At 33.7% G+C, this 12,751-nt stretch overlaps 1 protein-coding gene across 1 annotated transcript in view; it reads right to left on the bottom strand.

Moving 5' to 3' along the window:
* LRRIQ3 (leucine rich repeats and IQ motif containing 3) overlaps positions 1–12,543 on the bottom strand; it is an 81,487-nt gene extending 68,944 nt beyond the window's left edge. Inside the window, exons 1-2 of the mRNA XM_003784312.2 lie at positions 12,276–12,543; positions 11,151–11,474 (exon numbers count right to left, since the gene is read on the bottom strand). Of these exons, the coding sequence (XP_003784360.1) occupies positions 11,151–11,474; positions 12,276–12,524 (573 nt within the window). The 5' untranslated portion in view covers positions 12,525–12,543. The remainder of the gene's footprint in view (positions 1–11,150; positions 11,475–12,275) is intronic.
* Positions 12,544–12,751: the final 208 nt, after the last annotated feature.

The following is a 12,751-nucleotide window of genomic DNA, read 5'->3' as shown; positions in this document are numbered from 1 at the left end:
CTCTCTCTCTCTCTCTCTCCTCTTCTGTTCTACAATAAAAAGATGCTAAAAAAAAATTAATGGAAATGACAGAGAGGGAATCTAGTCTATGGATGGCAAAAACAATAAAGGGAATTGATGACAAAGTGAAAAAATAGAACAAACAAATGGACAAAATATATGCATAATATAGAAAGGATATGGTGGGGCTTAACACTTAAAGGACTCAATCAGGGAACTTAAAGATGCAGTGGAAAGCATCAACAACAAAATAGACCATAGAAAGAATCTGAAGAAAGAATCTCAGAAGTAGAGGATAAAGCTCCTTAGCTAATCTAGGCAGTTAAAGAGGCAGAAAAGAAGAGTGAGAAAGCAGAATATTTGCTCAGAGAATTATGGGAATTCACAAATTATAGGTATTCCTGAAGGGAAAGAAGAACATCCCAAAGGAATGGAACCCCTATTGGAATATATCATAAATGTAAACTTTCCAAGTATCATCAAATATTCCAAAATACTCCTCTTAGAGGAATATTGAATCCTGGGTTGTCTCAACACAAATAGAGCATCTCCAAGACACATTGTAATGAACCTGTCAAAAGTCAAGGTGAAAGAGAAAATTCTGCAAGCAGCCAGGAGCAAGTACCAATTAACCTACAGGGGCAGATCCATCAAGGTGACAGCAGACTTCTCAGCTGAAACTTTCTAAGACACAACAATTAAAGCAAATAGATAATCTTCAGAATGGGAAAAAAATTGCATGTTATAAATATGACCAAGGCTTGATAACTATGATCTATAGAGAACTCAAACTAACCAACAACAACAACAACAAAAAAAAAAAGAGCAAATAATCCCATCAACCACTGGACAAGAAACATGAACAGAACCTTCTCTGAGGAAGACAAGCAAATGGCTAACAAATACATGAAAAAATGCTCATCATCCCTAATCATCAGAGAAACGCAAATCAAAACCACCCTGAGATATCTCCTAACTCCAGTGAGAGTAGCCCACATCACAAAGTCCCAAAGTTGCAGATGCTGGCATGGATGTGGAGAGAAGGGAATATTTTTACACCGTTGGTGGGACTGCAAACTAATACAGCCTCTTTGGAAAAAAGTATGGAGAAACTTCAAAGAACTCACATTAGACTTCCCATTTAACCTCACAATCCCACTAGTAGGCTTCTACCCAGAACAAAAACAATCATTTCATCATAAACACATTTGCATTAGAATGTTTATTACAGCTCCATTTACAATTGCCAAGGTAGAGAAACAACCTAAATGCCCATCAACTCAGAAATGTATTAACAAGCTGTGTTATATGTATACCATGGAGTACTATTCAGCTGTAAGAAAAGATGGAAGCCTTACATCTTTTATATTAATCTGGATGGAGCTGAAACCCATTCTTCTTAGTAAGGTATTACAAGAATGGAAAAGCAAGCATCCAATGTACTCAACTTTATTATGAAGCCAGTAGACAATCTAACACACACCCACATAGAAGAAAAACTTAATTCTATTCAAGTTGGGGAGAAGGGGAAAAGGGGGGAGAAAAGGGGGTTTGGTGTGCTCCCACTTAATGGGCACAAGGTAGGGGTGTATAGGACACTTTTTGGGTGCAGGACACAACTACAAGAGGGGCTCTCTAAAAAATTAAAAATTTGTGATCTTGTTTGCACCCTCACAATAACCTGAAATTAAAAAATAATAAAAAAAAACTACCATTGTATAGGATGCAGTCACATTTGGGGCATTCCATTCTTCTTGGGAGTGGCTTAGATGGAACATTAACCAAACTGTTTATGAGCCTGGTCAGGCCTGGTAAATGGAGTCCGTGTCCAGTCCTGTATCACTTCTACATATCAGTTTTCTATTTATTGTAACCCTGACTGTCCTTGAGCCTCTCCATGAAACCTATTCTGTGATCTGTAGCACTTGGTCCATAATTACCGTGAACAGATAGAAGGACTTAGAATATTTCCCAGATCCTGTTATATTTATCAGGAAGAATAGCTTAATTAAAGTCAAGCTACCCTAGCTTCTTCCTTTGATTAAGTCCTGCCTCAGTCCAGTAAGGTAGCTATAACAAAATACCACACAGTAGTAGCTTATAAACAATAGGAATATATTCTCAACAATTTTGGAAGCTGGAAGATTTGGTGTTGGATTAATGCCAATTGCCTGGTTCACAGATGGTGCTCACTATGTCTGCACATGGGGAAAATAGGAAGGAATCTCTATACGACCTCTCTTTATAAGGACCCTAACTGGTTCATGAGGGTTCTACTCTCATATGCTAATCCAAAGGCCCCACCTCAAATACCATCACATTGAGGATTAATATTCAGCATATAAATTTGGGGGGAGGGCACAAACATTTAGACCATAGCAAGTCCCATCTTTATTATATCCAAACAAAAACAAATCTTTATCTCTAGGAAACAATACATTTTAAAAATACTATCCTTTACTGGTTTCTAAGACAGAGGTTATCTCCCCAAATCTGTGTGCTTCTTTTTTACTTGGTTTTGTGTTCATGGTGTTCATATGTGGCTTGGGGAAAGGGAGGTTGAGTGTTAGTATGTAAACATGCATGAAAGAGAGAGAGAGAGATGAACAAGAAAACAAGAGGGAATTTAGATGGTTAGGCTCAAGTAGCCCTGGTAGGATGCAGTTCTCATCAGTAGGGGACCATTAAGCTCACACTGCAGTTTACAGCAAGGACTTCTGCATCCCACTGAGTCATGAATAATTCCTTCTCTTTAAAAATGATAAGCAGAATATTCATCACCTATACGCAGTGTTATCATGCCTTCCAGAGAACAAGTAACCTCTGGATAATACTTAAGCTGATGTCATAAAGTAATTATCTTGCAAAATGCCAAGAAAGATATTCCTGCAAACTTGTGCAAATGCAATAAACCATTTACTATCTGAAGACAAATTAAGTAATCCTCTTTCTAAGGGACAATAATGCATGGAGGAGTGAAGGAAAACTAACTGTGCTTAAATTAGAGTTCTACCACTTGCTACCTATGTGAGGTAGGTTGTAACCTGTATCCCATTTCGTCATCTAGAAAATGGAGATAACAATGGTGCTATCTCAGGGTTGTTGTGAGGTTTAGAGCATCTAAACAATGTTAGCTGTCAACAGTTTCACAGTATTACACAAAATGATATAATGTATTAGAGTTTACAAAGAACTTCCATTACTATATTTCATAGTCACAAAACTTAGTCTAAAGAAAGTCATGTACAAAAAAAATTATCCAAACTAATATAAAATTATAAGATCAATAAATAAACTATAAAAGACAATTAGTACTAACATTTTCAATTCTGTAAGTCATAGTGAAAGCTTAGAAATGAATAACATATGTCCAGAAGGAAACTACCAACAACCAATAAAATACATAGTAAAGTAAAATCTATGCCACTTGCATGAAATGAAGGAGGAGCTATTGCTACTCCTGGTATAGGATACAGGGAGGCATTCAAAAGAGGAATGCTAAGAACTTTTGTAATATGACTCATATAAATACAGTACCTTGCACACGGATAGTGTTAGGTAGGTAGTTAGCTCTCCTGGGAAGGAGTGATACAGGGTTCCCAAGTTCAGAGCTGCTCAGGGATTCCCATTTTCTAGGCCTGGGTAAACAGGTCTTTCCAGACTGCATTCCCTGGACTCAAGCAAGATTTGAGAAAAAGTAGACTGGTAAGTATCTCTTCTGGGAGCCCCCTCCTAGAGTGAAGAACATACACGGTAGGCCTCACCTGGGACAGGACTGCAGGGACTGTGAAGAGCAAATTCATTTGCTAATGTCTTCATCTGCTAGTTAACATGGGCAGAATGTGTTCTGTCCCCTGCTCCTGGCCGAGAGCGACATACATTCCTAAGATCCTCTACTTGCAGGCCGTATATGAATCCCTAGATTTCAAGTCCATGGGGTGTCCCACTTGAGTTCCCCCCACCTCACTATTGGATGTTCTGTTGCCCATCTTTCCTTCTCTATTCCTTTCTCTGTCAATAGACTCTATCCTGCCATTTATCTGCATGGTCTGTGGGTTCATTCTTCAACCTCCAAGACCAAGGACGCTACCTAGAGAGAAATTCGGGCAAAAGAAGTACAAGGGCTGAGCCCTCAGGCTGCTACCCAGCGCAATTTTGTTCCAAGTGATTGCTCACACTTGTGGAGGAGGAAACACCCTATCAAGCTCCAGTTAGAACTTATCATGTCAACTACAGAAGGATGCAGAGATTCCATGCTTGCCTTACTTTGGGGAGTCTGCTCATTTTTTGACCAAGAGAACTCTAAGAACTGAGGACCCAGGCAGTTGCCTGAAACTCTAATATTTTCAGCTAACTGCCTTGAAACCCAACAACAGTAAGAGTACTTTAAAAAACTTACTCTAAAACTATATTCAATATAAGCTTATACAAAAAATTCTTTCTCAATAAATTTAACATTTTAAAGGCCTATTATATTAAATTTTTATGTCATATTTCCTTGGTTTTAGTTCTACATATTTCTGGCCCTTAAAGTCTATATTTTTATATTTTATTCATAATTTTTTTCTATCAGAATAGTTTCTCCCATAGAAGTAAAAAGCAGAACAGAAAGTCTGAGTAGGAATGGGGGGAGGAGTGGGATCTAGAGAGATTTATTAAAGGAAGAATCAAGTTCTCGTGTTCTATACCACTATAGGATGGCTGTGGTTATCCATTATACACTTTAGCTTTTCAAAGAGCTAGAAGGAGGATACTGAATGTTTCCAAAATAAACGATAAATACTTAAATGATGGATATGCTATTAAAATCTATATATGTATTGAAACATCATTAGGTATCCTACATATATGCACAATTATGTCAATGATAAAACCAAAATTTCCAAAAAAAGTTTCTAATATGGTGCATATTCTTTAAACATATTTGAAAAGTCTAAAACATAACAATTCTGTGATTATTTCAAATAAAGCCATATAATTTTTATCTTATTGAAAGAAGACAGGTATACATTCATACATACATAATGTATTCTCTAAAATCCTTAATATTATATTCACTTTAATAGTCACACAAAATCTTGGGAATCTATGTGAAACTTCCCACTAGAACAGAAGATTTTTGTATGATTTTAAGGATCAGCTGGTAAACAGTGAGGTACCAGAGGGCTGTGTTTTATTAAACTCTCTAAACCTAGTCCATGACACTTAACACAATACATAATATTTATGTGAACAAGTGAGTAGGCTAACTGTGCAGGCAGTGGGACTATAATCTTTCTATTACTGAAATTATTTTTACATAATAGCATAATTCTGTACAGATTAATCTGCATTGCTGTATCAATAATTTGTTCCTTTTTATTGTTGAGTACTATTCCACAGTAAGGATGTTATCAATTTGTTTAGTCATTTATTCATTGAATGAGTACTTTCCAGTTGGGACTACTATGAATAAAACTGCTTTAACATTCATGTAGAAGTTTTTATGTTAACAAAAGCATTCATTTTTTTCTGGGAAAAATTCCCAGGAATTCAATTGCTAAAGCATATGATGATTCCATGCTCAGTTTTTCTTTAGGAACTGCCAAAATCTTTTATGGAATAGGAGCAATATTTTATTTTACTACAAGCTTCTTTGCATATTTGCCAGAATTTGTTGTCACTGTTTTGACTTTAGTATATGTGGTATTTTATTGAAGTTTTAATTTTCATTTCCCAAATAATACTGAGCTAATGATATTGAACATCTTTTCACCTTCTTATTTTGCCATTTGTATATCCCTTTGATAAAATACCTCTTCAGGATTTTGCTCATAATTTGGTGTGTCTTATTGTTCTATTAAAGGTTTAAAAATTCTACACATATTCTGGCTACTAATCCTTTGTCAAATATATGATGTTACAGGCTTAATTGTGTTCCCCACAAAATTTATATGCTAAATTCCTAAATTCCATCAACTTAGAATGTAACTACATTTGGAGATTAGGTTTTTAAAAAAGTAATAGAATGAGATTATACAGGTAGGTCCTCATCTAACATGACTCATGTCTTTATAAGAAGAATTTAAGACAAATTACGTTTAAGGAAAAAACACAATGTAAACACAGGGAGAAAATGGCTATTTACAACCCAGGAGAGAGCAGCTCAAAAGAAATCAACCTTGCTGATGCCTTGATCTTGGACTTCTAGTCTTTAGAATTATTAAAAAAAAAAAAAAAAGAAAGAAAGAAAGAAAGAAAGAAAGAAAGAAAGAGAAAAAGAAAAAAGAATTCTGTTTTTTAAGCCACCTAGTCCTTGGTACTTTGTTATGGCAGCTCTAGCAAACTAATACATATGGTTTGCAAATACTTTTCTAACTCTGCAGCTTGTCTTTTCATTCTGTTAGTTGGGTCTTTCACAGATAAAAGTTTTAAAAAATTTGATTATGGGGTGGCGCTTGTGGCTCAAAGGAGCAGGGCACAAGCCCCATATACCAGAGGTGGCAGGTTCAAACCCAGCCCTGGCCAAAAACTGCAAAAAAAAAAAAAAAAAAAAATTGATTAGGTACCCTTTATCATTTTTTCCCTTTTATAAATTGTGCTTTTCCCTTTTAATGTCAGGATTAAGAACTGCCTAGCATAAAACCCCAAAGGTTTTCTCATATTTTTTCTAAACGTCTATACTTCTACATTTAGCACCTTGACCTATTTTCAAATTAAATTTTATATAAGCTGTGGAATTTAGATTAAAAGTTTGGGGGATTTTTGTTGTCATTTGTTTTGGCTATCTGTGTCCAACTGCCCAATTGCTAAGAATCATTTGTTAAAATGGCTATTTTTATTTCATCAAATTGCTTTTGCACTTGTCAAAATTCAGCTGCAATATTGTATGAACTTATTCTTAAGTTTTCCATTCTGTTCCACTGATTTATGTGTCTATATGTCACTATTATTACAGTCTTAATTACAGTAGCTATAAACATCTCAACCCAGGCAACTGATTTCTCCCAGTTTACTCTTGTTTTTCAAAGCTGTTTTAGACATTCTTTCTTTACCGTTCCATATAAATTTTAGAATAATTCTGCTTATAATTGTATGAGATTTTTGACAGGAATTGCATTAAATTTGTATGTCAATTTGGATAGAATTAAGACAGTATATGTAGTGTTTTGATTGATAGACACTATGTGCCCTCCATTTATTATATCTGTGACTTCTTTTATCAGCATTATACAATTTTTGCCATAGATGTACTATATATTTTTTATCTTTTTGAGCATTTGCAAATTATATTTTTAATTTCCATGTGTTCATTTTTAGCATAGAGAAATACAACTAATTTATGTATATTTATCTGGTGTCCTGCAACCATACTACCTTACTAATTAATTAGTTCAAAGATTTTATTTTACAGATTCTTTGGGAATCTACATAAGTGACCATTTCATCTACAAATAAAGTTTTATTTCCTCTTTTCCAATCTCTATACCTTTTGTTTCATTTTCTCACTTTATAGCACTAGCTATATTTTCCAGCACTACATTGAAAAGACAAATAAGGGATAATATTATTCAACTTTTCAAAGAACAAGATCTCTGTCTTACCAATTGTCTCAATATTTTGTTTTCACTTCACTGCTATATACTTTTTTTATTAGATCATAATTGTGAACATTACTGCATTTATGGGGCACAATATGCTGGTTTTATATATAATTTGGAATATTTACATCAAACTTATATACTCTTTATTATTTCTTTCCTTCTGCTTGTTTTGGGATAATTTTGCTGTCACTTTTCTAGTGTCTTGAGTGGGAAGCATAGATAACTAATTTGAGATTTTCCCTCTTTTCAAATTTAGTGCTATAAATTTTCCTCTCAGAATTACTTTAGCTGTGTCACACCAATTTTAATATTTTGTATTTATACTTTTCTACTGATAATGGCTTTCTTTATTTCTTCTGAGACAATGAATTTATCAGAAGTTTGCTGTTTGGATTCCAAGGTGTTGGAGATTTTCCTCGTATCATTCTGTCATTAGGGAATAGATCTTACATTATTTAAGTTCTTTTATTTATTTTTTTTTTTTTAGTTTTTGGCCGGGGCCGGGTTTACCACCTCTGGTATATGGGGCCAGTACCCTACTCCTTGAGCCACAGACACTGCCCTTATTTAAATTCTTTTAAGTTCATTGACATTGGATTTAGGGACCATGATATCTTCTCTGAACACTTGAGATGATGTGTTTTGCTATTGTTGGGTGTATAAACATCACTTAGAACCTATTTGTTAACAGGGTTGCTCAGTTTTTCTATAGTCTATCTGATTTTATGACTAGTTTTAGAACTGGAGGACATGTTAAGTGCACATAAAGACAAATTTCCCATGTTTTCATAAATTTCACTCATATAAAGGGACTAAAATTTAAAAAAAACTGAACTCATAGAGATAGAAAATAGAATGATGGTTATCAGAGGCTAGGAAGGGTAGTGGCGACAGGAAATAAAGTGAAGATTGTTGATGGATACAAAAATACATTTTGATAGGATGAATAGGATCTAGTACCTCAACAGGTGACTCATTAACAATAATTTATTGTATATTTTAAAATAACTAAAAGAGTAGAACTGGAATGTCCCTAATACAAAGAAATGACAAATGCTTTTTGTGATGGATGCCCCCGTTACTCTGATTTGATCATTACACATTATATGCCTGTATCAGAACACCACATGTACCCCATAAATGTATACAATTATGTAACCGTAACAATTAAAACCATAAAAGCTTTTCCATATACTTACATCTCAGGTCTAATTTTCCTTGACCCTTTAAACAGTCTTCATTTTAAAATCACTCTACTCCCTTAATATAAATGATAATAATAGCTATGCTTGTTTTTGGTCTTCCCCCCAGGATTAATTTTCTGTTATCCTCGCTGAATCCCGGCTTGCTACCCACAAAATGAAACCATGCCCCAAGGCTCTGTCTTTAGTTCTCAGCATTCATCCTTCTCTGTATCTTCCTGAGAAAGCTTGGCTTCAACCATGACCTCAAGCAAATGACTACTGGATTTACATCTCAAGCTCAAAACACCAGTTCTGAATTTCAGTTCTGAATTTCCAAAGTATAGCTGATATCTCTCCATCAAAATCCTACTCAAGTAAACATGACCAAACTCACCTTTCTACCAAAATCCTTTAAATGTCAGCTGAAATTTCTCTTAAATAAGTTAATAACCCAATTACCCATGTTTTTCCTTACTTCTCCTGGTATATTGCAATCAGTTAATAAAATCCAGTCAAATCTTTGCACAGCCTGCCATCTGTGATGCAATGTTGATCACAGGACAACACACCTGCTGAAATCCTACCTTCTTGACTATCTGTCTAACATTGGGAAAATTCCTAAACCTCACTAAGTCTCATTTTTCTCTGTGAAATGAGAGTGATACTTTTTCATATCAAAGGAAATAAGGAAGAGTAAGTCAGACATTTTTCAGAATGGTCCATCTATCCATCTACCTAATCGCAAAACTCCACCCTTTTCCTCCTGTGTCAGTGCCTGGTTTTAGCAATTAACACTGTCTAACACTCAACAGTTACTCTTTCTTTTCAACTTATTTATTTTCTGTGTTTTTCCATTGGTTTTAATGAGGGCAAGAACTTTGTCAGTATTATTAAGTGCTGAATGTTGAAGTTCCAGAATAACCCCTTTCATTTTCTAGGGACTTAGTTGCTGAAATAATGTGATATAGAATATATAAAGTGCCACGATGGCTTTCACCAAACAAAAGTCTGTCCTCCAAACTGTTGTCTTTCTTCTTTGCCACTGCTGTTTGCCTAATCTCATCATTTTGGTCCTGTAGTTATTGTTCTCCCTACCCCCATTTTTCTTCTAACCTCCATTAATAGGCTAGCAAAATTTTGGACTGATCGTTTTCTAAAAACTTTATCAACAGAGCTACTACTGTGAGAGAACCATTCTAATTTTCCTACTCAAGTAACTTTAATAAAACCTTCATTGTATTTATTAAGAAGCCTAAACTCCTTAGCAGTTATTTCTCGATACCCACCCCCTCAAATTCCACTACTTCCTTAAATGAATTTCAGGCATTTTGATAGCCCTTAAAGTGGTTATACAAGTGCCCACCTTTCATTATACCATACTACACAACAGGAGTACCTAAATGAAATTCTTACTTTAGAACACAGTTTAAGACATCAGACTTAAAGTTGACTTCTTTTAAAAAAAAATTAAAACTATTATTACAAAATTATCACCAAAAAACTATTATAAAATCACCATGATGCCATCATTTTTAAGGAATTGTGTGCAATTATAAAATTCTCCCAACTTTGCAAGTTTCAGCCTTTCTATGCACAATCACTGTTTCCTGTTTACACGCCCTTTCGTATGTAATCACTGTTCGAAATGATTTTCTCTTCTTCCTTAAATTATCTAAACATATTTAAATTTTTATCATATACATATGTGAATTTATATATATTTAAAACATATTATAAACGGTTTTCTGAAATTTTTTTACTTACGATGTTGTTCACCTATTTTTTTCCTAACAGCTGCAGAGTTAACACCCTCTTTTGAATTCTTATATGATTCATTTGTTCTAACAAAGTGTTACTCTTATGTCATACAGAAAGTTTTACTTATATTTTACCTACTGTTTCGGTATTCTATAACCTCTAACTAGGTATTGAGTTTTCTCAATCACTTCTTCCAGTATTTATAAATCAACAGATAATGATGGTTTTTCCCTAAGTTACCAAATTATTCAGAATTGAATATTTTATCCTCTTCCAATAACAATCTAAATGATCTTTTAAGGTACTTTAAAAAATTATCAAAAATTTCCTCTGGGTGTCATTCATATACCCAAGCATGAATAAATTAGAGATCTACTTTCAATTTGAAAAAGAAACATTTGTTTCTCTACAATTTTATCATTTGGGGCTTAATTTTGTTTGTGCAATAGACATACAAACTTTTATAAATGTTAAGATACATTACTATTACTAATAATTTATTGGTTTGTAATTTTTATATCAATGATGCAAAAATATTAAAGAGTTCAATAATTTATAGATCTTATAAACTAAAGTTTTACTTCTATAAATTTATTTAAAATGAAATCCTATTGAAGCCAATTACCTTTCTTAAAGCAGGGCAGAAATTAAAGAAAAGTCGGTGGTTACATGTTTTAAATCTTTCAGAAAGATTCCAGCTCTGAATGATTTCTTCGTCAGATATCACATGACAATCCAGCGCCTTCAGAGACCACACGCTGTTAACAAGAACATGTCTATATCCTTTTTTAAGACTTACTGGACAATCAAACATAGTGAGAGCAATGAGGTTTGAACAAGCAGATAATACGCATATATTTTTTAACTTTGAAAATCCATTGTCATGAAGATAGAGGAGTTTCAGGTTCTTCAATCCACTCCAAAATTTAGTATTTGGTAGAAGCTTTATCTGAAATGTTATTAAAAATATTTTGAATTCCACTATTACTTTTCTATAAATAGCATGGAAAATAGTAAACATTATACATCTTTTAAAATTCAATATTTCCTATATGGCAATTAATAAGCAAAAAGAGCATTACTAATTATCCAAATAATGCGGGGGAAAAACATGCACATACTGGGCATCTGGAACAAGTTAAGTTGCAATCATTAGAGTAATGAAATACATCATCGTATGTATTTCTTTGTATTAGGATGTATGCATTACTTCATTGCAATCATTAGAGTAATGAAATACATCATTGTATGTATTACTTTGTATTAGGATGACTGTTTAAACATTTCTAAAATACTTTCCTCAAATAAAGAATTAAATAGTAAAATGTTTTGTTTTGTTTTGTCTTTGAGACAAAGTCTACCCCTGTCATCCGAGCTACAGTGCAGTGGTGTGATCACGGCTTACTGCACCCCTGAACCCTTGGGCTCACGCAATTCCACTGCCTCAACTCTCCAAGTAGCTGGTACTACAGCCACTTACCACCGTGCCCAGCTGAAGAAGTATCCTTAATCCAGACTACAGATTTGAGTAGTAAAATGTACCAAATCATGTATTATATGCTTTTATTTTTTTTTTTTACTTTTGTTTACATTTAAAATTTTGGATTTATATACTTTTTAAATATTTTTCATTTGTTTTTAAATTTTGTTTATTTTACTTAAAAGACTGAGAAAAATATTATGGATAGATAACATTATTATTCTACTTAAATTTCATTTATATGCAATTATGTGAAATAGCTACTGTTACCTGATTTCCATGGAGATCAAGTTTGATTAATTTGGTACAACTCTGCAATGGATGAATATCTGTGATAAAATTGTTTGAGAAGATGCCTACTCTAAGAGATATACAAGTTTGAAAACTTTCCATAGATTTTAAGTGAAGCCCACTGAACTTCATAAAGACAAAATCTTTTTGATCTTCTATTATGTTTTCATTGTAATGACTCCATTCTTCATGACTGATTAACTCTTCTCTGATTGTTCCATGAAACATCTAGGAAAGATGAGAGACTGCTTTCAAAGATTTTGTTCAACTTTCCAAAATCTGAGAACAAACAAAAAAATGGTAAGAAATAGGTAGAATAAAAATGAACAGAAAAGTTGAAATTGAAAAAAAAAAATCTAAATCCTATAGAACTTCTATCCCCAAATATCTTAAATATCAAACATGTCTAAAACTACTACTTAGAGTGCTATCACTGCTCTTACCAATTAAGAAAT

Source organism: Otolemur garnettii, unplaced genomic scaffold (genome assembly GCF_000181295.1).
Source record: "Otolemur garnettii isolate 467f Iridium unplaced genomic scaffold, OtoGar3 scaffold00010, whole genome shotgun sequence".
Taxonomy (NCBI): Eukaryota; Metazoa; Chordata; class Mammalia; order Primates; family Galagidae; genus Otolemur; species Otolemur garnettii.
The sequence above is the reverse complement of the archived record's forward strand: the minus strand, read 5'-3'. Positions and strand labels throughout refer to the sequence as shown.